Source organism: Ovis canadensis, chromosome 1 (assembly GCF_042477335.2).
Source record: "Ovis canadensis isolate MfBH-ARS-UI-01 breed Bighorn chromosome 1, ARS-UI_OviCan_v2, whole genome shotgun sequence".
Classification (NCBI taxonomy): Eukaryota; Metazoa; Chordata; class Mammalia; order Artiodactyla; family Bovidae; genus Ovis; species Ovis canadensis.
In genome coordinates, this window is record NC_091245.1 from 86,780,179 (window position 1) to 86,805,208 (window position 25,030).

Below are 25,030 nucleotides of genomic sequence, written 5' to 3' on the forward strand. Positions count from 1 at the left end.
CTTTCTGTGTTTGTTCTTCCTGGGGTTAGTTGAATTTTCTTGGATTTACAAGTTAATAGTGCTCATCAAAATTTGGGGAGTTTTCAGTTGCTGTTTCTTCAAATTTTTTCTGCCCACTTCTTTCTCCCTCTTCTGCTTTTGAAACTCTATCACCCAGATGTTGGAAAGTTTGACTTTGTCTTATGGGTCACTGAGGCTCTGTTTACCTTTCTTCCACTTTTTTTCTTTCTGTTCTTCAGATATGCTAATATCTATTGATCCATCTTCAGTTCTTTGATTCTTTAGTCTGACATCTCAAATCTGCTATCAAGCCCATCTACTCAATTTTTCATTTCATTATTGTACTAATCACCGTTTGAATTTCCATTTGCTTCTTTTTTACTTTCCATTTCTCTTTTGAAATTCTCCATTGATGTAACATATTGTTAGCATAATTTTCTTTAATTATTTGATCATATTTATAATAGTATCTTTGAAGTCTGCTAAATCCAACATCCAGATTCACTTAGGGTCAGTTTCTGTTGATGGTTTTTTCCCAGCATGTGGATCACCCTTTATTGTTTTCTTACACATCTACTAATTTTTGGCTGAAAATTAGGCCTTTAAGATACTGTATTATGTAACAGCAACTCTAAGTTGTTTTTTGTTTTAGTAACTTGTATAGATTTTAAGCTGTGGGATCAATGCCCCCTTGCAGTGTAGCCACTGATGTCATTGTAGGGCTTTTTTAATTTTAAATTTAATTTTTTAGCTTGGTTGCTAGCAGTTGCCCTATGTCTGAATAGTTTAGAGGTCAGCCAGTTATCTAGGCAGAGTTTGTATTTAGACAAAAAAACAACCTCAAGCCTGTAAACCTTTCATCGATTGCTGATCAATCTGATTGTAGGTTAAGGACTGCATTACAAGTCATAGTCAGTTCTTGAGTCTTCTCCCCACTATCCCCCTTCTTTTTTTCTTATTTTTTTCCTTGGGCTTTCTCTGGCTTACCCTGGCACAAGCATAATTTGGCAGTCAGCTAAGGATGTGGGGGTGCTTTGTCTTCTTTGGCTTTCTTACTCTCAAGGTTTCCCCATTAAATTTCTGGCTGATATGCTGCCTCTCCCATCCTGGGACCAGGGTGTTGTGCTACCAACGCTGCAGATCTACTCTAAACCAGATCTGCCTTTAACTAGCAAAGCTATAGGATTTTGTACTCACTTTGCTTCCTACCTTGTATCCAGTCTTCCGCCTTAGGCAGTAGAATTGGTGGTTCTCACAGCCAGCTTCAAGTCAGTAAAGCTACAGTTTTTGCTGAGTTGGAAGAACTGTGCAGGTTGGATGTAACCTCAGGCCAAAAGGTCGCATAGAATGGTGGTGACCACCATTCTTACCTATATACTAACATTTTTTAAGAGTAAATGCTTCTTAATTTGTCATTTGCCTGTGGTTCATTTTCCCAAGTGATCTGAAATGGTTTTTTCCCCCACAGTTTCATCCAGGTTTATACTTGTTTTCTTGGTGGGCAGTCTTCTGACCATCTTACTCTATCATGACCCCAAGCTCTCTTTGTGTTTTTAATCTTAATATAAATGGTGACATGTTGTGTCTTCCTGCAACTTTTTTTTTTTAATCTATGTATTTATTTATTTTGGTTGCACTGGGTCTTTGTTGCTGTGTACAGGCTTTTTCTAGTTTGGTGAGCAGAGGCTGCTCCTTGTTGTACCTGGGCTTCTCATTGCAGGGCTTCCCGTGTTGCTACAGGCTCAAGGTTCATGCGCTTCCGAAGTTGCAGCATGCAGGCTCAGCAGTTGTGACACGTGGGCTTCAGTAGTTGCAGCTTATGGGCTCTAGAGCACGGGCTCAGCAGCTGTGCACATGGGCTTTAGTTGCTCCGCAGCATGTGGGATCTTCCCAAACCAAGGATCAAACGTCCCCTGCATTGGCAGGCAGATTCTTATCCACTGTATCACCAGGAAGTCCTGCAACGTGCTTTTAAGTTTCTCTCAACATTATCCGTGTGATATTTATCCCAAATTGATACATGTATACAGTTTTTACTGCTGTTTGGTGTATTCTTATATGATTCTCACAGTTTATTCATGTATTTTCCACACAATGGAAATTTAGACTAGGTCAAAACTAGCACCCTTCCTAACAATATGCAGTAAGCGTTCTTAAACATTTACGTGTGTTTGAGTATTTCTTTAGGGTAATTCTCTTGGTCTAAAGACCTTTTATTTAGTTTCATTTTCCCCTTTTCTCCTATTTTAGAAGTTACATAGCTTACTTGTACTTTCATAGCAGTTATCTTTAGAATTATAGTACACATCTTTGACTCACCAAAGTCTGAGATTAGTATCTTTGCCCTCTTGATGAACAGTACAGAGCTTTAGAAAACTTAAACTGTACACTCCTTGAATGTTCTCTTAATTCTTTATGGTTTCACCTTAGTCTTTTTTATTTCCAGAGTTAATGATGAACACTATTGTCTTTTAGTTGTATGTGCATGTTGGCCAGTTATGTTGTGTACCGCTTCTGCTTGCATCCCCTTTTTTGAGCTCAGTTATATTCTTTTCTGATGTGTATCCTTTAGAAATTTTTTCAGTGTGGGTCTCTCAGTGGTAGAGTCTCTATGGTTTTGTTTGTCTGAAAATGTCTGTATTATTGTTCTTACATGCTAGCTTTGAATTTCTAGGCTCATGGTAATTTTCACGCAACACTAAGGTGTTATTCTGCTGTTCCTTGGTTTCCAGTTTAGCTCTTGGGAAGGTGTGTGTATGGGGGCGGGGTGTTTTCTGTCAGTTTCGTCATACTTTTATATAGGTAGTTTGCCTTTGCTCTCTGGTTGCTTTTTGTCTTTGATATCCTGTACATTCCCTATGCTATGTTTACCTAGGGTTTGTTTTTGTTGTTTTCATTGGGATTCAAATGTATTTCCTAAAATCTGAGGTTTCATATCTTTCATAAATTCTTGTTTTATTCAAACATCTCATATTATTTTCATGCCTTGTAGTATCTCTTGAGTTTTAATATTTCTTTTACTTTTTGTATTTCATTTTAGAAATTTTTCTTTGGATTTAATTTTCAATTCTTTAGTTCTGTCGTATATTTGTACCTAAACTGCTGAGTAAGCTACATTTATTTATCTTTTTAGTTTCTGTGTTCATTGACTTTACTTTTCCTTCTTTCTTTCTTTATTTTTTTTTAGAAATTGTCCTCGTTTCTTTTTCAGATATGCTTGGATTTCCTTGTCCTTATTTTGTCTGCTTTCTATTCTACTTTATCATTTTCAACAGTCTATTGTTTACTAAAATGATAAATACTAAAATTTACTGAATTCAACATCTGACGTTCTTTGGGTTCTAATTTCACTGCTTTTCATTTCTGCAAACACTTACGGTTGCTTATTTCCTCATGCGCTTTGTTGTTTTGGATTCTGAGCTTATTTCAGTACCCAGGATCAAGAGTGTTACCTGCAGAGAGGTTTTGCATATGCATCTTTCAGCTGTGCTTTTATTTATTTATTTTTTTTTTAGGTTTTTTTTTTTTTTAATTTTAAAATCTTTAATTCTTACATGCGTTCCCAAACATGAACCCCCCTTCCACCTCCCTCCCCACAACATCTCTCTGGGTTATCCCCATGCACCAACAGCTGTGCTTTTAAAACGATGCTTGCTCTTATTTTAACAGGAGCTTCTCGGTGGTTTCTAGAGTGAGAGTTCTAGGATATGGAGATGTAATCATCTATGTGTCTTTCAGAGTATAACCTAGCACAGTGTCTTAGACATACATATGAAACACATTAAATGTAATCCTGATGTCCTGAAATTGCTATTCAGAAGCTTAAAAATTGTTAGAATCACATAATCATTTGAGCAAATATTACTTGTTTTTCTTTTGCTTTCTAGCTTTATCTTGCCTTTTTTGGACATTTTTAAATCACAGTTGTACTTATAGTACGTCCTTGATGTATTCTGTACGGAAACCAAGAATGTGTCTTGTTCCTCTTTCACCTTTCAAAACCAGCTACTAAATCTCTTTACTTTTTCTGTTGTTTACTACCTCGTCATTCCTTACAATGGCAGATGGAAATTACCATCCGAAAGGCTAGACTGAGAACATTGTTAAACGTTTACCATGATATCCTATATTGTATGTCTTAGAGGTATCTAGAATATGGTTTCCAGAGTATGTATAAGATAATACATTGGATATTATTCTTACACTAAGAAAAGGAGAAGTTAAGGTTTATTTTACTAGAGCACATATATAATTTAGACATATTTTTAATAGATTACATAAATGTTTATTTTTAAATATTGTTTTCAAATAAAAGCTCAGAATTTTTACCAGACGGTATGGGAACAAATATAGTGATTTTTATAACTTAAAGCAGTGCTACCCAATAGAACTTTCTTACAATAATGGAATGTCTTTTATCTGCACTGTCCTGTTTATAACCAGTAGCCATATATAACTGTTGAGCACTTGATATGTAGCTAGTGTGACTGAGAAACTGAATTTTATTTTAGTTAAGTTTAAATTGCCTCATGTGGCTAGTGACTGCTATCTTGATCAGTGCAGATCTAGAGCATTCTAAGGGGGGAGGAGATAGAAATAACAGCTGTGTATTTAGTGGTTTCCCAGTATCAGATTCCATACAGTATATTCTGTATATTATTGCATTTAATCTTGAAAACAACCCTTGAGGTTTAGAGAGAGGTTAAGTAACTTACTAAAAATAATACAGAATTTAAAAGAAGCAGAATCAGAATTGGAACCCACATTGCTTTTTTTTTTCCTAACCAGCATTATTGAGGTAATTGATTTCATAATGTTGCGTACGTTTAAGGTATACAGCTTGATGTTTTGACACACATACACTGTGAAATCACCACAAGCTAGTTAATATACCCGTCACCTCCACATACACATAACTACCATTTTCCCTTCTTCCCTTTCTTCTTTTGTGGCAAGAAGACTTAATTAAAATCTGTCCTCTTAGTATATTTCAAATATACAGTATGGTTTTGTTAACTATAGTCTCCACGCTCTATATTAGAGCTCTAGAACTTACTCATCTTGCATGGTTGCAGTTGTGCTCTTTGAACCAACACTGTCTCATTCTCTTCCCCTGCCCACCTTTCCTGACCACCAGCATTCTTCTGTCTGCTTCTGTCAGTTTGACTGTTTTCAATTCCACGTATAAGTGAGATCATGCAGTCTTTCTGAGTCTGCCTTATTTTACTTAGCATAATTTCCTCCCAGTTTATTCGTGTTGTTGCAGATGGAAGAATTTGCTTCCTTTTTAAGGATGAACAATATTGTACAGTATATATACACAGTTTTTTTGGGTCAGTTTGTTCATTGATGGGCATTTAGGTTATTTTTATATCTTGACTATTGTGACTAACACTGCATTGAACACAGGCATGCAGATGTGTTGGATAGCTCCTGTCTGGATATCTGGATATCTCAGCACTTCACCGACTTCCAGCAAGGGGCATTCCAGGACCATATTAGCTCCAAATCAATGCCTGTGCTTCCCCACCTCCACTATGTCTTTTAAACTCTACTACTGTCTCAGGGCAACCCGCCCTGCTTTTATTTAACTTCAGTAAGTTATAGACTTTCCAGATATACTGTGTGTTTATCTGAAATAAATAAGACAGGCCCTTAGCTCTGTTTGGGGCTTCCCAGATGGCTCAGAGGTAAAAAATCCATCTGCAGTGCTGGAGACACAGGAGACGCAGCTTTGATCCCGGGTTGGGAAGTCCCCTGGAGGAGGAAATGGCAACCCACTCCAGTATTCTTGCCTGGAAAATCCCATGGATAGAGGAACCTGGTGGGATGTAGTACATGGGATCGCAAAGAGTTGGACACAACTGAGCACACACACACACACAGCTCTGTTTTATAGGTAACATGCTGAGCTAGATTGTGAGTCATTTGTCCAAACTCTCTCAGATCAAAATTGAACTTAAAGTGGGGCTCTCCTGCCTTGCTGTTGGTGCTCCAGTCATACCATAGTTAAGTCATTTTCCTAAAATCAATGCAGTTGACGCCAAATTTGAGTTTGCCTGAGTTAGGCTGTTTCAAAAGACTACAAGCAGTATGGTTTTGGAAATATTTTTAACATGTCCATGTTTATTTTTTTAGTGCTCGGCAGAAACCCAGAACTAATTATTTAGAGGATCGAAAAAATGGGTCTAAGCTGATTATTTTTGTGATCGGAGGGATTACATACTCTGAAATGCGTTGTGCCTATGAAGTTTCTCAGGCACATAAGTCCTGTGAAGTTATTATTGGTAAGACTTGTGTTTTCCTTTTGTCTGTTTTTTTAAAACAAACTCTTAGATGCAAAAATATATATGTAAAACTTTATCTTGTAATTTACATTTAGAACTAAATTGTTGAGTGCAAAAAAAAATATTTTGAATCAGTGTGTTTTATCTGATGTACCAGTTTTTTCCTGGTTGACCTTTTGATGATTTTTTAAAATTACAATTCTGATTTTGAGAGAATGAGTTTCAGGAATATTGCATTCTTTAAATATCATTAAATATATCCTATGAATATATGAAATATGTGAAATACGAAATATTTCATATGAAAAATATTTCATCCTATCCTTTTCTTGCTTTCATGATTAAATACTTTTTGAAACATTTATTTCTACTACAGAAATATTTTGAAACTTTTTGTGGCTGTGGACCTGACGTTGGCCGAGCCTGTGTTGAATTTAGTTTTAAGAATTTCAGTCAAAGCCACTGATGCCTAGACTCTCCTGGCCTGTGGAGATGCAGCATCTGTACATCAAGCTTCAGTCTGTGGTTCTGCTTAACAGTTCCCTGTGACTGAATTCACAGTGATTCTTGCTGTTCTGTCAGGGGCACAGGCTAACCTCCGATTTTGCTCTTCAGTGTATCAATATATAGTACAAAGTGGTAACTACAGTACAAAATATAGTAGTGGACGTTGTTTGTGAAGGGTTACTGAGTGTGCTTAATGAAGAGGAAGGATTAAAATATTGTAGTTTAGGAAGGCATACTACAGAAATTTTGTTAAGCTGCCCCAAGCTACTGCACTTTGTATATTTGAAGGACAAGGCAATATAGTTAGCCAGTGAAAATTCATTTGACTGCTGGCCTCTGAAGATTTATCTTTTCCTCTTCCAGGATCCACGCATATTTTAACACCCAGAAAACTGTTGGATGATATAAAGATGCTGAATAAGCCCAAGGATAAAGTCTCCTTTACTAAAGATGAATAACATTTTGGGTGGGGAACAATTTAGAGATTCTTATTAATTTGTTCAACTAAAATAGATCGAGACATTGTTGCTCTCATGTAATTTAAACTGTAAATATTTTAAGGAATAACGACTTTCAGATGTATTTCTTAAGGGACTGTCTATGATTACATATCATTGGATTTGCCATTTTTAATTTAAATATGTAAAGTAATTCAATCATTAATTGAAATATTTTACAACATTTACTGTCTTGCTAAGTATTTCTAAAAATCACAATTTTATATAATTTTGAAATGTTTAAATTAACAAACAAATAATGAACATTCTAAGAGAAAATAAATACATACTTACAAAAATTATCTTTGTTTTTTGGCTGGGAGGATGGAAACATTGGGAAACTTTAAATTTCTAAGAGAATTACAAAGAAGTAAAAGAATGTATCATAATCTTTCTACCAAGGTAACTCCTTTTGACTTAGATGATAATGATGTAGTCTTTGCATAAGGTTGGATAATGTGAAGATATGGGTGTACAAAGGGAACCCCTCCTCTCCATTCCCGATCTCTCCTTTTACCTGGCCTCATCATGTTCTGTCATATAAGGGACCCTAATTTTATATATCACTTATCTTCAGAATTTTGCTCTTACAAATAATGCTGCATTGTGAGTACATACCTTTGCAAATATCTCTTTAATGTAAATTTCTAGTGAGGACATAGCTGTCAGAATGTGCATTTAAAATACTGATACCACCATTTAAAATTTTTATTTAGATAAATCTATCACTTTTCCTTTATGGCCTCCAAATTTGTATTGTACTTAGAGCTATCTTTGCACCCAAGGTTTTAAATTCACCCATTGATCTTCCAGAGCATTTTGATAGGTTCATTTTATTTTTCATAAGTAACTCTCACCATCCCTCTGGAATTGATTTTAGTATGAGAATGTATGCTAGATATTGTCTCTTAGCATCTGGCATTATGTCCCATGCCTCCCCATTCCATGTCACAAGGGATGAAAAGCTAAAAAGGAAGTTTTTCAGACTCAAAGGTAAGTGGGCTTCTGAACAGGTTAGATTCTACTTATTTTTATATTTGCATTTGGTCAGGGTTTTGAAGGTAAAAAGGAGGCAGAGGCCATCTGCTGTGGCTGTGCCAGTGGACAAGTAAGCTCCTACCTGCAGGAGTTGTTTGCAGCAACCAGACTGCACGCTTTAGTGTCTGTCACCTGCTTCATGGCTATGAGGCAGTCTGGTGGCAGCTGGTGGCACTACCTTCCTGTTCCCTGCGTCAGATTGTGATATGGCATGAGACTAAAAACAGAGCCCCAAGTTTTTTCCCCTTCAGCTTTCCCATGATTTTTAAGGACTAAATTCTCTGTATTAAAGTATTAAAACACACTCTTCTTAAAATATCTAGAGGAGTTTCTATTCCTTCAGAGAGCCCTGATTGATAACAGTATTTAACAGAGATCCGTTTTTCTTTCTTTCTAAATAGATACCAAATTTTATTGGGCAATCCCTCTTTCCCCAATTAATCTGAAATACCTTGCTCATAAACTAAGTTTGAAATTTGGTCTGTTTCTACATTCTTTTTTATTAATTTACAGTCTATTTTCTTCTATTTTATATTTTAAATTTTCTGTTGGAGTATAGTTGATTTACAGTGCTGTTTCAGGTGTGCAGGAAAGTGGATCAGTTATACATCTATCCACTCTAGCTTCTTTTCCCGTGTAAGTCATAGAGTTTGCTGTGCTATTCAGTAGGTCCTTGCTAGTTATGCATTTTATATTTAGTAGAATATATATGTCAATCCCAATCTCCCAGTTTATTCCCTGTTTTAGAGGTTTGTTTTTTTTTAATGTGGACCACTTTATTGAAGTCTTTTTTGAATTTTTTGCAACACTGCTTCTGTTGTGGCCTTTTGGCTACAAGGCATGTGGGATCCCAGCTCCCCAACCATGGATCAAACCTGCACCCCCTGCGCTGGAAGGTAAAGTCCCAATCACTGGGCCCCCGGGGAAGTCTCTCTAATTTATTAATGATTATTATTTTATTTGGCTGTGCTGGGTCTTAGTTGTGGCACACAGGATCTTTGATCTTTGTGCTGCATGGGGGAGTTTTGGTTGGAGCATACGAACTCTTAGTTGGGGCATGTGGGATATAGTTTCCCAACCAGGGATCAGACCTGAGCTCCTGCCTGCCTTGGGAGTGTGGAGTCTTATCAGTGGGCCACCAGGGAAGTGCCTCCCTATTTTAATTCATGTTGTGTTAACAGGTGGACATAATCTCTATTCCACCCATACCAGAATTACCATTTTTTTTTTTTTTTCAGAAAATCTCTGGGTATTTCATTTTTAAAAAGTGAACTTTAGCATCATTTTGTTAATACCAAAAGTTATTTTGATATTTTCATTAGGCCTGGTGGCTCAGAGGTTAAAGCATCTGCCTCCAATGTGGGAGACCTGGGTTTGATCCCTCGGTCGGGAAGATTCCCTGGAGAAGGAAATGGCAACCCACTCCAGTATTCTTACCTGGAGAATCCCATGGACGGAGGAGCCTGGTAGGCTCCAGTCCACGGGGTCGCAAAGAGTCAGACACGACTGAGCGACTTCACCTTCACCTTCATAGTAAACTTATAGGTTAATTCAGGGAAAATAGGACCTTAAGAATCATTATTTCTTTATACAGGTATTGCATATCGCCATAGTATTTTTCATGGTTCCACGTAAGTTGGATCTTCTATCATGTTTTTCAGACAGACTTTTTTTATATATAGGATAGTTACTGTTTTGACATATTTCAGAACTTGCTATTTTTCTAAGTAATGCTAATAAAATAATGTGCAAATGCTTTATGTGAGGCACTGTTTTAAGGCAACGGCATCCCCCTCCAGTACTCTTGCCTGGAAAATCCCATGGACAGAGGAGCCTGGTAGGCTGCAGTCCATGGGGTCGCTGAGGGTCAGACACGACTGAGCGACTTCACTTTCCCTTTTCACTTTCATGCATTGGAAAAGGAAATGGCAACCCACTCCATTGTTCTTGCCTGGAGAATCCCAGGGACGGGGGAGCCTGGTGGGCTGCCGTCTATGGGGTCGCACAGAGTCAGACACGACTGAGATGACTTAGCAGATTACATCATTTAATCTTCTCATTTAATCCTTTGAAAACAGGCACTATTATCATCTCCATTTTAAAGCTTAGGAAAGCTAAGGTACAAAAAGTTAATATAATTTAACCTGGATGACATGTATATGTGGAGAGGAAAGTTTTGACATTAACAAACTTTTCTTTGTGTCTGTTTTTAATTGAAGTATAGTTGATTTACAATGTGTTAACTGCTGTTGTACAGCAAAATGATCCAATTGTACATACATGTACACTTCTTTTGGATAGTGAATATTGTTCTCTGTGCTATACAGTAGGACTTTGTTGTTCATCCATGCTTTATATAAAAGCTTATATCTGCCGAGCCCAACACTCTGTCCCTCCTCCAACCCCCTCTCCCTTGGCAACCAGCAGTCTAATAAACAGCTTTCTTTGAATGTTGAGCATGAGAACGGGACACTGCCAGTGAGAAGGCTAATTTTTTGGTGTCTGCATTTTATCTGAGATCTTCATATGCCTTGCTAGCTATCTGTCCAGGATCAGTGTGTGTATGGAACAGATCCATACTAATCCAGTGCCCTGTGACAAATGGAACTAAGAGTGTGATGGCAGCAAATGCTGGTCCATTCAGCCACTTCAGACCTCAGTGGTCACTGTGTCACTTATCAGAGTGGTCACTCTGATAAGAGATCCTTTAGGCCCACATTTCCTATACATTTTAGACTTAATTTCTTACTGAATTTAAAGATCTAAGAGGTCATTACACATAAATTATAAACTGATTCCCCACCCAGATTTGTGGATTTTGTGCAGATTCTGGTACAAAGACCCTGAAAAACATTTTTGTTGTTGCTCCTAACTGAAATGATTGACTCACAATCTGTGAAGCACATTTTTGCTTCCTGTTGAGGTGTACTTGGTTTGTAAAGTGTAGTGGATTCATATTATTCAGTCATATTCACAAAAATTTAATAAAAATAGCAGTTCACAAAAATTCTTAAATTTGAGCTAAATCCAAGCGGGCCAGATCCTGGTGGTGTGTTTGGTAACTTGGGATGCTTCCATAACTCAGTTCTGCCATAGGTATTTGTACCCTTTGTGAGTCCCTTCAGGATGCAGGTGGATTTCTTTTAAAATCAAAGGAACAAGAAATGTTTTCCTCCCACAGTAAAAGTTCTACTACCAAAACAACATTTTGGTTATTAAATATAAATATATATTTCTATTTAGTATGAATTTGGTCTATTTTAAATAATTCACTAAGATTAAAGATGAATTTTCATTTGTAAAATCTAATAGTTAACTCAGACAGTAAACACCTACCAAGAGTCCCACTCATGCTGCTGAGTCCCTGGACTCAGCATTAGATACACAATTACTTGTTTTGTGTTTTTTTTAATTTTTTGGCTGCACCACCCAAAATGCAGGATCGTAGTTCCCTGACCAGGAATTGAACCTGTGCCCCCTGAATTGGAAGAGTCTTAACCACTGGACTGCCAGGGAAGTCCTAGATACAATTACTTTTACTTTAGAAGCTTGTTCTTCTGGCTTATTTTGCAGCAGAATTAGATCTATCAAAGAAGTGTCATGAGAGAGGAGACAGCCAAAAACTATTGAGTCAGTAAATATAAAATTATTCTTGTAAATCAGAGTCTAGCTCTCTTCCAGAATTCCTTAAGGACATGGCCCAATTTCTGTTTCTTATATTAGATGATTCAGAGATTATAATGATACTCACTCCTCAAGGAAATATAAATTACACTTGGAATATGGTTTAATAAGGCAGGTATGGGCCATATTTTTAAATAAATACAATAGTAAGTTTCTATAAAGGTTAATCTGTGGGGTAAGGGACATTCATTTATGGCAGTCCCTTCTAACTTGGATGCCATGGATTTGCTTCAGGTCTCCACGAACTTTTAAAAACTGTGTGCAAAATCATGCATGTTCATACCACTTTTAGAGGAGCATGGGGCAGGGAGGCTCCCTAACTTTTCATCACATTCTCAAAGAGGGTTGAATCCCCAAAAGTTTAAGTAGTACAGTCCATGGGGTCGCAAAAAGTCGGACAAGACTGAGTGACTTCATTCACTCACTCACTCACTCAGTCCCAGGAAAGAGGGAAAGAGCCAGTAAACTGCTACTCTTGTCATTAAGGAGGTTGAACATCAGTCCTTAAAAGCAGCAAATCAGGACTTAATCCCTGCATGCAGTTGTGGCCTAGGTAAATTTCATTAATCCATGACTTATTTTTCCATATTTCTGACTTCAGGAGATCTCTAAGTAAATAATATATAAAACAATCATAAGAATTTCATTAAGTACTGAAAGTAAATGAAAAGTAAAGAGCCTGTCTTGAGGCTTCTGGTTGAATTTCCTAGAAGCCCACTGAATATTTTTGTGTATCTTTCTAGAAAATGTATATGCCCTTTGAAAAACAAGTGAAGTCACACATATTTCTTAGCTTGCTTTTCTTCACTATCTTACAGATTATATACCTCATTCTTTTCAGTGGCTGCAGAGTATTAACTGTATGATTGTCATTTTTGAAATTAAATTTCACCTTTATTTATTTGGCTGCTCCAAGTCTTCACCACCACATGTGGGATCTTTGATCTTCCTTGCAGCTTGCAGGATCTTTAGTACAGCATGCAGGAATCTTTCAATTGAGGCATGTGGGATCAAATTCCCTGACCAGGGATCGAACCCAGGCCCCCTCTTTTGGGAGCTCAGAGTCTTAGCCACTGGATGACCAGGGAAGTCCTGACTGACATTGTTTTTGAATCATCATAGAGGGTATTAGATGTGTTCCATTTGTGAGCGCTTCCCATCAGTGGCCATCCTCATACACATTATGTGACATATAGTTTGAGTGACTTATAAAGCAAAATCCTAGTAGTGGAATTGCTGCCCAGAATTTGTAGAATTTGGTAGCAATTAATCGAGTTGTCTTTCAACACAGTTGCACTAATATGTACTTCTATCAGCAGTGTATGAGAGCACTCATCTCCCCCATCTTCCCTGACACAGCCTGGGTTTTCCAAACTTTAGTTTTTGCCATACTGACAGGTAAAAGTATATTTTACTGTTTTCATTTCTTTCATTATGAGTTAGTAACATTTATTTTTAAACAAATATGTGTTGACTTTGATTTTTAAGAATCAGGTCCATTTTTTTTAAATTGTGTCCCCCATTTTTTCCAATTTTGGTGTTTTCTCTAGAAAGTCATCTTCATAAGTTGTATAATAAGTAGAATACCTTTGGAGGGAAGACCAAGTTTTCTCTGCATTTTTTTTTAATCCTTGGTTGCCTTGAGACAAACTAGTATTTCAGCTTTTTCCTCCATCTTTGTACTTTGGCAAGATCTTCTGCAATAGTTCTAATCATTTGATCAGTAGTTTGTTTCAAAATGGTTGCTGTCCTTAGGGCATGATCCAAAGACGAGTTTAAAATCTACAGAGGGAAAGTCCACACATTCTGGTTACAGAAATTTACTACTGCTCCTGGTAATTGGGTTATCTCATTATTAAACATTGCAAAGTGGAATTTTTGGAGTATTCTGTTTTCCACCCAGTCTATTTCTGTCTTTGAGAGTTAGTTTCCTAGGAAACCAGTGTGAGATGGAATATATTTTGTAGAGAAAGGGACAGAAAAAAAGATAAACACGTGACTGATGAGCATGAATCAGAGGATGAGGTCAGCAACCTGCTGGGCTGTTTCCCTGCTGTGGAAAAAGAGATCTGTGAGAAGGAAGAAAAACATGAGGGGCATTGAAGGGGATTTAGGGCCCATAGCCACTGAGGGGCACGCAGCGCATGCTTGTGGCGACATTGAAAGTGACCGGATTGAAAATGGGAAACTGCTGGCCGCTCTAACCCTAGTGTCGCTGGAACAAACTTGTGAACGGCACACTGGGAAATCCTGTAGCTGAGGCACCACCCACAAAACACTTTCTCCAGGAAATTTCCCTTGGAACCAGTTTAGGAATAATACAAACCATGCGACTGCTCAGGCTGTGTGTCTTCATGTTGGTGCTGAGCACAATTTGTTTCAGCAGAACATTTTTTGATGCTGTCACACTGTAATAATTTAAAAGCCATCAGTTTTGTGGTTAGGAAGACCAGACTCACAAGCTGCAAGGTCCTCACCTCAGATTCCGTTTCTTTGTTACTGCTAAAGTTGCTGGAGGATGTGTTTTCAGAAATCCTGCAGGAGTGGGAATGGGGTGAGTGTGTAGCAAGGTCTGACCTGTAAGAAAGGCAAAAGCACATTAATACTTGTGTAAAGCACCCTCTTCAACTCTGTGGTTCAGTAATGGGTGTGGGTGTGTGTGTGTGTGGTTCAGTAATGGGTGTGTGTGTTTCAGTAATGGGTGTGGGTGTGTGGGTGTGTGTTGGGGGCGAGGAGTTGTGCCATCTAAGATGCAAACCCAAGAACTAGCCAGTGGCTGTATTCATACACACTGCGCTGCACCGTGGCAGTGCATATTAGGGTTCACCCTGAATGACTGTGACTGCACAGCCTGAACTCGCTGCTACACTGTCAACTCTGCCTCCTAAATAGCTCTTAAATACTAGTCTTCTCTCTTTCCTTTTCTACCACCCTTAGCTAAGCGGCCATCATCCCACCTGGCTTACTGTACTGGTCTCTTACTTGGCTTCTGTGCTCCAGTCCTTGACTCCTCTAATCCATTCCCTCTCCCTTAGTAGTTAGGGTGATCTTTTCAAACACTAGGAAGCTTTAAAAAAAACTCCGGTTAAAAAAAACAAAATCTCATTGGCTACCCATTAAAACTGAGAACCTGAAATCCTTCCCTCAGCCCACAAGCCCCAACCAGCCTTCCCTCACCTGTCCTGCCCCACTGCCTCGCCCTCTTTTAGGCTCCTGCCACACCGCTCCTGAACTTGCCAAGGGCTTTTCCATACCAGGAGGCTCTCTCAGACTGGCATGTATTTGCTCGTGCTCTTCCATCCTTGCTGACTCATTCATACTTACTCTTTGGAGCTCAGCTTCTCCAAACCCCCATATTAGGTAATAGTACTCTATGCCCCCTTTTCCTCTACCAAAACAGTAAGGGCGGAGACAGTAGTTGACTTTGTCACTGTGTCCTCAGGACAAGCACAATGTCCTGCTACTGACACTCAAATATTTGTTGAAAGAATAACTGAATGATTGAAATATTAGCCAGATGTAGGTTTGAATCCTGACTACTACTTAAGATCTAGGTCAGGGGGCTCCAACCTCTGGGATCTAATGCCTGATAATCTGAGGTGGCACTGATGTAATAATAATAGAAATAAAGTGCACAATAAGTGTAATATGCTTGAATCATCCCAAAACCCCCATGGAAAAACTGTCTTGCACAAAACTGAAGTCAAAAAGGTTGGGGACCACTGCTGTAGGTGATCATGGACAGACAATAATGCACTGAGCACACTGCATACACCAAATGGGCAGTCATTTTGTTAATCATACTTACTTTCTTGGTATGGGTTCACATCCATCATTAGAGGGTTTTGGATTTGCTCTCTGGAAACAGATCCATTTTGGTTTTGAATGAGCTGAAAAAAGTTAGCTGTGGTCAGATTCAGAGCACAAAAATGATCCCCAAATCCAATGGTGGGTATATGGCTATCCTTTCCTGAATTTTTCTGTATAAGTGAAATATTTCATAAAGTTTTAATAAGGAAATAAACCTAGGGAACATGGAAAGTAGCCATTGAGTATTCTGAATTCAAGAAAAGAAATTCAACATTTAAAAGGAGTTTTATTAGCAGACAAGAAACCAGGAGTCTAAGTTCCTTTGGTGCTAGCTGGGTGACCTGGGCATGTGTATGGGTTCAGCTTCTTCATTTGGCAAATGGAGGGATAATACTTTCCAAGCGCTTGGACCAAATGGATTTCTAAAGTCCTCTCTACTTTAGGAGCAAGGATTCTAGGAATCAGAAACTAAAACATTACGTTACTAAGACAATCCTAGAAAACAGAGACTAAACAGATAAGATAAATGTGGGAAAGTCACCATGGAAGACACGAAGAGCTCCAGGGAAGGGAAGAGAGGCAAAGTATGTGTGTGCTCAGTTGCGTCCAGCTCTTTGCAACCCCTTGGACTGCAGCCCACCGGGCTACCCTGTCCATGGAATTTTCCAGGCAAGAACACTGGAGTGGGTTGCCACTTCCTACTTCAAGGGATTTTCCCGATCCAGAGATCTAACCCATGTCTCCAGTGTCTCCTGCACTGGCAGGTGGATTCCTTTCCACTAAGCCACCCGGGAAGCACAGTGGGCAACAAATATGTCTTCTCTGTCGCTGAGGCTCCCTTTCCCCACTTCTCTTGCCTTTCCTTCTCTCTTCTCTGTCTTCCCCTCTTTCTCCTTTGGTTTCCTGCCATATCCACCGGTCTCTAGTATCTTGGCTTCACTCCCTCTCAGGAGGGTCCCACTTGACAAGGGGAGAGGGGGGATTGTCCCTCAGACATGGAAGGCAAGGCAGGAGCCAGAAAGTCCAAATTTAGTCACACTGCACCCTGACTTATTTGTCGTGACAAACAGTGGTACTGATGATCTCAGTCTTAATTCCTTGGTCATCTCATTCTTTATTTGAAACATAGAAACTGAGAGTTGGAAAGGGTCCCATTCCCATTCAATCTATAGATTTACAACATCCTGACAAAGTACCGTGTATCTCAGTCTGCAAGTGGAACTCACGACCTCCTGCAACAGCCTGCTCCATTTCCTGTCCATTCTGGAGGGTCTCTTAAACACTGAACAAAAGACGCCTCCCTGAGACTTCTACCCTCTTGGACACTGTACATTTACTAATGGCATTTCAACATCACTTTTCAAACGACTCAATTGCTTTCCTCATTCATATGTTAGAAGAGAAGTCTCATGTACTGTTGACCCCAAAACCAAGGAGATAGTAAAGAAATGTGCCTGTTGCTTCTGTGGAGTCTTGGGGACAGAAGTGTTCCTAAGACACCTCGACACAACACATCCAGTTGGAGGACTGGGCAGCTGGGCGTGGGTAGGGGAGACACAGCTGAGTTTGGTAAACACAATTCTTTAGTCTTGGGCATTGCAACTGTGAAAGGTCAGAAACATTCTCTCTGGCGCCCTGTCCCCAGCAATGGAGAGAAAGAGCTTTGAAGGTATGAACTCACCCATGAGGAAAGGATGTCAGAGAACCAGACCCGGTTGTTGTTCAGAAGCAAGACAAGAGTGTGCCCTCTTCACTTTGTGTTCCCTCCGTTCTCTTAGCACTTAACCAACATCTTGCTGTGAACTAATTAGGGTATGAGTTCCTATTTTTCAACAGGTTGTAAACTCCTTGAGAAGTTGCCATTGTCTTATTCATCTTTATAAATAAATGTTTGTGGGATTTTAGATATTTCCAAAGACAGCAAAATTTTGCACTGAAATTAGCAACATGATATTTAAGGAGTGTAAAAATAGTCTATTTCTTTACATACTGACTTTTACTGCTGCTGCTGCTGCTGCTAAGTCGCTTCAGTTGTGTCCGACTCTGTGCGACCCCATAGACGGCAGCCCACCAGGCTCCCCTGTCCCTGGGATTCTCCAGGCAAGAACACTGGAGTGGGTTGCCATTTCCTTCTCCAATTACTGGGGATATATTTAAAGCTTTTTCCCCTTCTGAATAATAACAATAATAGTGGCAGTTAGTCATTTGTTCATCAAATATTTATGACTTGTTGCCAGATTACACTGGTATAGCACTTGGTAACTTTCAAAGTCCTTTATTGTTAGGACTGCATATCTAGCAGCCCAGCCCCTTGCCATCCCGGTGTCAGGCTGGATATGGAAGTGTCAGATGAGTGCTGGAGCCCGGGCAGCAGACTCAGCAGGTGCTCAGCATAGGGTAACAGTGGCCAGTGTGATATGTGTCTCCCACGGAGGGAGTCCAGGTTGTTTACAAAGATGGGATCATGCAGGAGATATACTTACTAGGTGAAGAATTATTTTCATTTAAATAGCGGAGCCGAGCAAAGGCACTTCTTTCCGTATGATTAAAGAAATTCTGTCCTGGGGTATTGTATCTATAATGAAATTCTGAAAAGAAAAGATTAAAAATGCAACTCATTGCCTGCAAACAACCGTTGTGCTCACTTACGGACAGAGAACCAGATACAGCCTGTTTTTTTTTTGTTTTTTTTTCCTGAGCTGGCCCAGTTGCTTTCACCTTTAGGTGGTTCTTTACTGCAGACTCTCTGGGAGTTATGAATCTTAGTGCCACAGTTCTCACACTTACTACTCTGCAGTCCAATCCGAGATGCAGAACAGCAGCTGTATCCTGTATCAGAACCTGAAAAAGCCCAAGTTATGCAAAGGAAGTGTGAGGTTTTTATTATTATAATCCTAAAATGTGCTTTGGACAGTAGAGCTCTGATCATGCAAAGTATGCATTAGCCCCAGAGTGTTCAGTTTTCCCAGGGGGAAATTAATCACACAGGTTGCCAGCCTAGGGGTGATATTTGGGACACCTCGCCCCCTTATGACAACTGAGAGATGTTTTGATAAGTAACAGTTCTGATAGGAAAGTCTCAAGATTTGCCCAGCACATATGTATGTGTTTAGTAAAGGTCTTCTGAAAGGAAGGATCTGTGAGAATTTGGCCCATTGAATTATCAGACCATCTTGCATTTGTAATTATTTCTCAAGATTTGCCCTGATACATCCACATTTTCTTCTCAGACCCTACAGTGGCCAAGAGCTTATTATCCAGGCAATTGGAAAGATGGTTTTCCTCTACAACACATTGATAAATCCATATGGGAACTTGAATCATAGCTTTGCCCTCATCAGAACCACAGAGAGGCTAGCAGTAGAGAGCGTTTGTATCTGCTGCAGGTCTGGGTCTTGTTTGGCAGGCTGTGGGCAGTGGCACTCTCCAGTAAGGCCAGAGCACGGGAGCCTGGCCCCAGCAGGTAAGTCACACTTGGGTGTCCAAGCAGTTCCAGCCAAGAAGGGGTTGGGGCACAAAACTGCTGCCAGTGCTGTTAATACCTGCACCCTGCTGCACTCATGGTTACACTCATTGTAACATTATCTACCAAAGTGTAAATCACAAATGGAGTGAGCTCTAGGAAGGTTTTTTCCCTTCCCCAAGTCTCAGTCAGTAGTCACTGAATGCCTTCTAATTCAGAACTCAAGGAAATTACAAATAGAGGAAGAAAGATGTACACCCTGGGCTGGCTGTGTTGTACAAGGGAAAGAACGTGGGCCTGAGTTTGAAGCCTGATTCTGCTTTGTACTGACTGATGGTTGGTAATATGTCACAAACTCTAACATGCTCCTCAAAGGATAGAACATGATTCCTCTCTCAATTGTGGTTGCATTTAGTGACTTGCTTTTAACAAATAGAATGAAGTGGCAATGATGGTGTATAACTTCTAAAACTAGGTTGTAAGAGTCACTGAAACTTCCATCTCAGTCTTTCTCTTGGATCACTTGCCTGGGGGAAGGAGGCTACCAGATCATAATGACATTCAAACAGCCTACTGGCCCATCTGGCGAGGAACTGAGACCCCTGGCCAATGGCCACGTGTGAGAACAACCTTAGACGCAGATTCTCTAGCCCCAGTAAAGCCTTCAGATGATGGTAGTATTGGCCAGCATCTTGACTGCACCCTCATGAGAGACCTTGAGCCTGAACCACTCAGCTAAATGGCTCCCAAATTCCTGGCCCACAGAAACAATGAGATAGAAAATGTTTGTTGTTTTGAGCCATTAAGTTTTGGGATACATCATTACACAGCAATAGATCAGGCTCTTTGACCCTGGCAAGTTGCTTAATTCCTACTTATCTATACAATAAAGACAATAATTCCTACCCTTTAGGGTATTATGACAGTTAAGTGATAATATACTATATGTCAACAATTCTCAAATTTTTGATTTCCGAACCCTCTTACACTCTTAAAATTGAGGACCCCAAAGACCTTTTGTTTATTCTAGTTTTGGTAGCTCAGATGCTACAATGCAGGAGACCCAGGTTCGATTCCTGTGTCAGGAAGATGTCCTGGAGAAGGGAATGGCTACTCCCTCCAGTATTCTTACCTAGAGAATCCCATGGACAGAGGAGCCTGACAGGCTACAGTCAATGGGGTCAGACACACTGAGAGACTAACATTTTCATATATCATAATATGTGGTGTTTTTCATACCTGCACTAAAAGTCTATCTTCTTGCACTGGAGAACTGTCATACAACATTCAGTTGGTTGAACATGGATTAGTAGAGAAGTATTTATTTATAAATTTTAAGTCATTTTTACTCTGTAGAATCATTTAGATTTTCCTAAGACTGAATGAGCAGTCCCAAGGGTTGTTTTTTTTTAGAATTTTAAATTGAGAAATTAAAAAAAAAAATACTTTAAAAACAATAATCATTTCATGTTCACAAAATAACACTTTTTTATGAAAAATAGCTATTTTGAAAATTAAAAAAATCAGTGACCAGTGAGAAGAGAGGCCGTGTTTTGTGTTTTGGCAAATACCTAGAATATCTAGCTTAACTGAAGGCAGCTGGCTTCCACAGGTGTGTCTCCACTCAACCTGTTGCAGTATTGTTCTTTCAGGGAAAAGAGAGGACCTCACAGCCCTCCAGGGACCCTCTGACCACACTTTGAAAGTCTCTGCTTAGTTCTGGTGTATAGAGTAAGTATTCAGTCAGAGAAACCTATTATTATTATTAGAAAATGTGTCTTCTACAAAGAAATAGAGCTACATGTGGCAGAGTAGGAATAATACTGAGCTGAAGAAAAGGCTCTTGGCTATCAGACTGTGGGAACGTAAGCAAGCCTGTTTAGTTCTCTGGCCCCTGTTTCCTCCTGTATAAACTGGGTAGATTAGGCTTGGGTGCTGATTTTCTCCCTCAGAGCTGCCTAAGCTGCAGGCCTCAGGCCCACCTCTTCTTCATCCAGGGCAGTCCTGCCAGCGCTTGTTTTTCTGCTTAAACTATCTTCGGAGAAAGGTCCTTGTGACTAAAAATCATTGAATTCCACACACTGGTGCTCTCTGGGTCTCCTCTCCACTCTTTCTGCTCCTATGAAATGTACTGGACAAGTCCTCAGCAGCTCCCATGTACGTGAGCTCCTCAGGTGCAGATTCTGTTCATGCTGGGGGGCTGCCACACAGAACTGAGACCACCTCATGACTGAGTCACAGAGCCCTGCGACTCCAGGCAGAGACAGGTGCGGGCACTTTCACCCTGCTTGACCACATCTCGCTTGAATCAATTCATTACTAATTCTTTACATTTTGCAAAAACAAAAATTAACATGCAACACCCTAGTCTAGGTAAAGCTATTTAGCATAGCAGGTATTCTGCCCATAGTGAGCAGAACCCAAAGAGGGACCAGAACCATGACGACCGCCCCTAGACCCCTCAACTTACCGAGAACTGAGTCTGGGTGCAGCATCTTGTCTTGAATGGCAATAGGAAACCTTTCACAGTCAATTCCTCTGTGATCTTTTTTCTCCATTTTTTGCTCCCTAAAAAAGATGCAGAAGATTCCATAAACGTTTAGTACACTGCTAATAGAGATAGTGAAGGAATTGGTAAAAGTGAAATGTGAAATTTCTTAGCTCAGAGCCAGTAACGATGGAGGATCTATATCATTCTCAACACAGCCAACCCTCAACCCTCTGCCTGCCTGTTTGAGAGCTTTCCTGATGAGAAAGTGCACCCAGCACAGTCTGGCCTGGTGAGAACACGTATGTGTGTGTGTATTAGACGGTCAGTCGTGTCTGGCACTTTGCAACCCCATGGACTATAGCCTGCCAGGCTCCTCTGTTCACAGAATTCTCCAGGCAAGAATACTGGAATGGGTAGCCATTCCCTTCTCTAGGGGATCTTCCCGACCCAGGTCTCTCGCACTGCAAGTGGATTCTTTACTGTCTGAGCCACCAGGGAAGCCCAAGAACATGTATACCAAACATTAAATCTGTTTCGTTTTCCTGAGGATAATATCTAGTCATCATATCCACATACACAATTAGAAATATGAAATACAAAGTTAACAAATACAAAGAAAACTTAGAGTTTCCTTCATATTCATGCTTTAAATTCAGTTCTTATCAGGGGAAGAAGCTATGCTACCTGTTGGTACCAGATCACATGAGTTTGTATCCAAAAGTACAAACTGAGCGATCCAAAAAGTCCTGGATTTTGTTCTGTGTCTCTGGTGACTCAGTGATAAAGAATCCGCCTGACAATGCAGGAGACTTAAGTTCAATCCCTGGGTCAGGAAGGTCCTGTGGAGAAGGAAACGGCAACCCACTCCAGTATTCTTGCCTGGGAAATTCTGTGGATAGAGGAGCCTGGTGGGCTACAGTCCAAGGGGTCACATAGAGTTGAACACGACTTAGTGACTAAATGGCAAATATGGGGCTAAAGGTTATGAGACCACTGTTGTTCAGTCACTTGGTTGTGTCCAACTCTTGTGACCCCGTGGCCTGCAGCATGCCAGCACACCAGGTTTCCCAGTCTTTCACCATCTCCTGGAGCTTGCTCAAACTCATGTCCATTGAGTCAGTGATGCCATCCAATCATCTCATCCTCTGTCATCCCCTTCTCCTCCTGCCCTCAATCTTTCCCAGCATCAGGGTCTTTTCCAATGAGTTAGCTCTTCCTATCAGGTAGTCAAAGTATTGGAGCTTCAGCTTCAGAATCAGTCCTTCCAATGAATATTCAGGATTGATTTCCTTTGGGACTGACTGGTTTGATCTCTTTGCAGTCCAAGGGACTCTCAAGAATCTTCTCCAACACCACAGTTCAAAACCATTAATTCTTCGGCGCTCAACCTTTACAGTCCAACTCTCACATCCATACATGACTACTGGATAAACCACAGCTTTGACAAGATGGATCTTTGTTGGCAAAGTAATGTCTCTGCTTTTTTAATATGTGGTCTATGTTGGTCATAGCTTTTCTTCCAAGGAGCAAGTGCCTTTTAATTTCATGGCTGTGGTCACCGTCTGCAGTGATTTTAGAACCCAAGAAAATAAAGTCTGTCACTGTTTCCATTGTTTCCCCATCTATTTGCCATGAAGTGATGGGACCAGATGCCATGATCTTAGTTTTCTGAATATTGAGTTTTAAGCCAGCTTTTTCACTCTCCTCTTTCACCTTCATCAAGAGGCTCTTTAATTCCTCTTCACTTTCTGCCATAAGGGTGGTATCATCTGCATATCTGAGGTTATTGATATTTCTCCTAGCAATCTTGATTCCAGCTTGTGCTTCATCTAGCCCGGCATTTCTCATGATGTACTCTGCATAGAAGTTAAATAAGCAGGGTGACAATATACAGCCTTGATGTATTCATTTCTTAATTTGGAACCAGTCCATTGTTCCAGGTCCAACAGTTCTAACTGTTGCTTCTTGACTTGCATACAGATTTCTCAGGAGGCAGGTAAGGCAGGTCTGGTATTTCCATCTCTTTAAGAATTTTCCAGTTTGTTGTGATCCACACAGTCAAAGGTTTTAGCGTAGTCAGTGAGGCAGATGTTTTTTCTGGAATTCTCTTGCTTTTTCTATGATCCAGCGAAAGTTGGCAATTTGATCTCTGGTTCCTCTGCCTTTTCTATATCTAGCTGTACATCTGGAAGTTCTCAGTTCACATACTGTTGAAACCTAGTTGGAAGAATTTTGAGCATTACCTTGTTAGCATTTGAAATGAGTGCAATAGTGTGGTGGTTTGAGCATTCTTTGGCATTGCCTTTCTTTGGGATTGGAATGAAAACTGACCTTTTCCAGTCCTGTGGCCACTGCCAAGTTTTCCAAATTTGCTGGCATATTGAATGCAGCACTTTAACAGCATCATCTTTTAGGATTTGAAATAGCTCAGCTGGAATTCCATCACCTCCTGTAGCTTTGTTCATAGTAACGCTTTTTCAAGACCATGTGGTGTTCATTTTAGTGATGGAAGGCCACCAGGGGGCATCAGAAAGACACCCTATGGTAGTCATACTGGGACACTTCCCCCAGCCATCTGTAGCTTCAGTCTCCCTTCTTCACAGAAACTCTAACTCCTTGCAAGGGATTTTAGTTGATAAAAATTCTTAAGAAAGTTCTAGCTCAGCCCCTAGGATACTGTAATAAGCCCCTAGGGAATGTTGCTTATTCTTAGTGTGGAGGGCACCGTGCCCAAGATATCCTGGACATTGCCAGTGAGTCAGGAATGAGACTGATTCCTGGAAATGGGGTTTGAGCCTCAGGCCTTGCTTGCAAATGCAGGCACATCCAACTGTGCCTGGGCCTGCTGTGGGGGACTCCAACCCTGCTTGGAGTCTGTGAGGCTCGGGGCTGAGAAGCCAGGCACTTTCCTGCCTCTTGGAAAAACATGCTCTCCTCCTGAGTCACATATTTTCTCACACCTTATTTTCTGTCTCCACCCTCCTCCTCTGGGGCATGTGAACATCTGCTCTCCAAAGTGGAAAACTTGGATTGCACTCAAGTGAGCTCAGTCTAATACACGACTTTCTTTTTCTGCCTCTTTGAAACTTCTTTGTGCACTAAAATCTTCTTGCCAAACAGCTAAGGGAAACTCTACTTGAGAAGACACTTTTTCAGTAAGACAAAGTAGCTGACATGTAAATCCAAAATCTCTTGAATCCAAAATTCTGCATCAGACATAAAGGGATAAACATTTTACCTGTAGCATAATTGT

The 25,030-nt window shown here is 40.1% G+C and overlaps 2 protein-coding genes across 3 annotated transcripts in view; one reads left to right on the forward strand and one right to left on the reverse strand.

Annotated features, from left to right (window-relative positions):
- Window positions 1-7,590, forward strand: part of STXBP3 (syntaxin binding protein 3) — a 46,597-nt gene extending 39,007 nt beyond the window's left edge. For both annotated transcript variants that reach the window (XM_069599396.1, XM_069599404.1), the window contains exons 18-19: window positions 6,139-6,287; window positions 7,158-7,590. In XM_069599396.1, the coding sequence (XP_069455497.1) occupies window positions 6,139-6,287; window positions 7,158-7,252 (244 nt within the window). In that variant the 3' untranslated portion in view covers window positions 7,253-7,590. The remainder of the gene's footprint in view (window positions 1-6,138; window positions 6,288-7,157) is intronic.
- Window positions 7,591-12,885: 5,295 nt separating this feature from the next.
- The window catches only part of AKNAD1 (AKNA domain containing 1), a 47,007-nt gene continuing 34,862 nt past the window's right edge, over window positions 12,886-25,030 (reverse strand). Inside the window, exons 9-14 of the mRNA XM_069580339.1 lie at window positions 21,757-21,854; window positions 18,542-18,664; window positions 18,307-18,411; window positions 15,822-15,903; window positions 14,491-14,590; window positions 12,886-13,795 (exon numbers count right to left, since the gene is read on the reverse strand). Of these exons, the coding sequence (XP_069436440.1) occupies window positions 13,664-13,795; window positions 14,491-14,590; window positions 15,822-15,903; window positions 18,307-18,411; window positions 18,542-18,664; window positions 21,757-21,854 (640 nt within the window). The 3' untranslated portion in view covers window positions 12,886-13,663. The remainder of the gene's footprint in view (window positions 13,796-14,490; window positions 14,591-15,821; window positions 15,904-18,306; window positions 18,412-18,541; window positions 18,665-21,756; window positions 21,855-25,030) is intronic.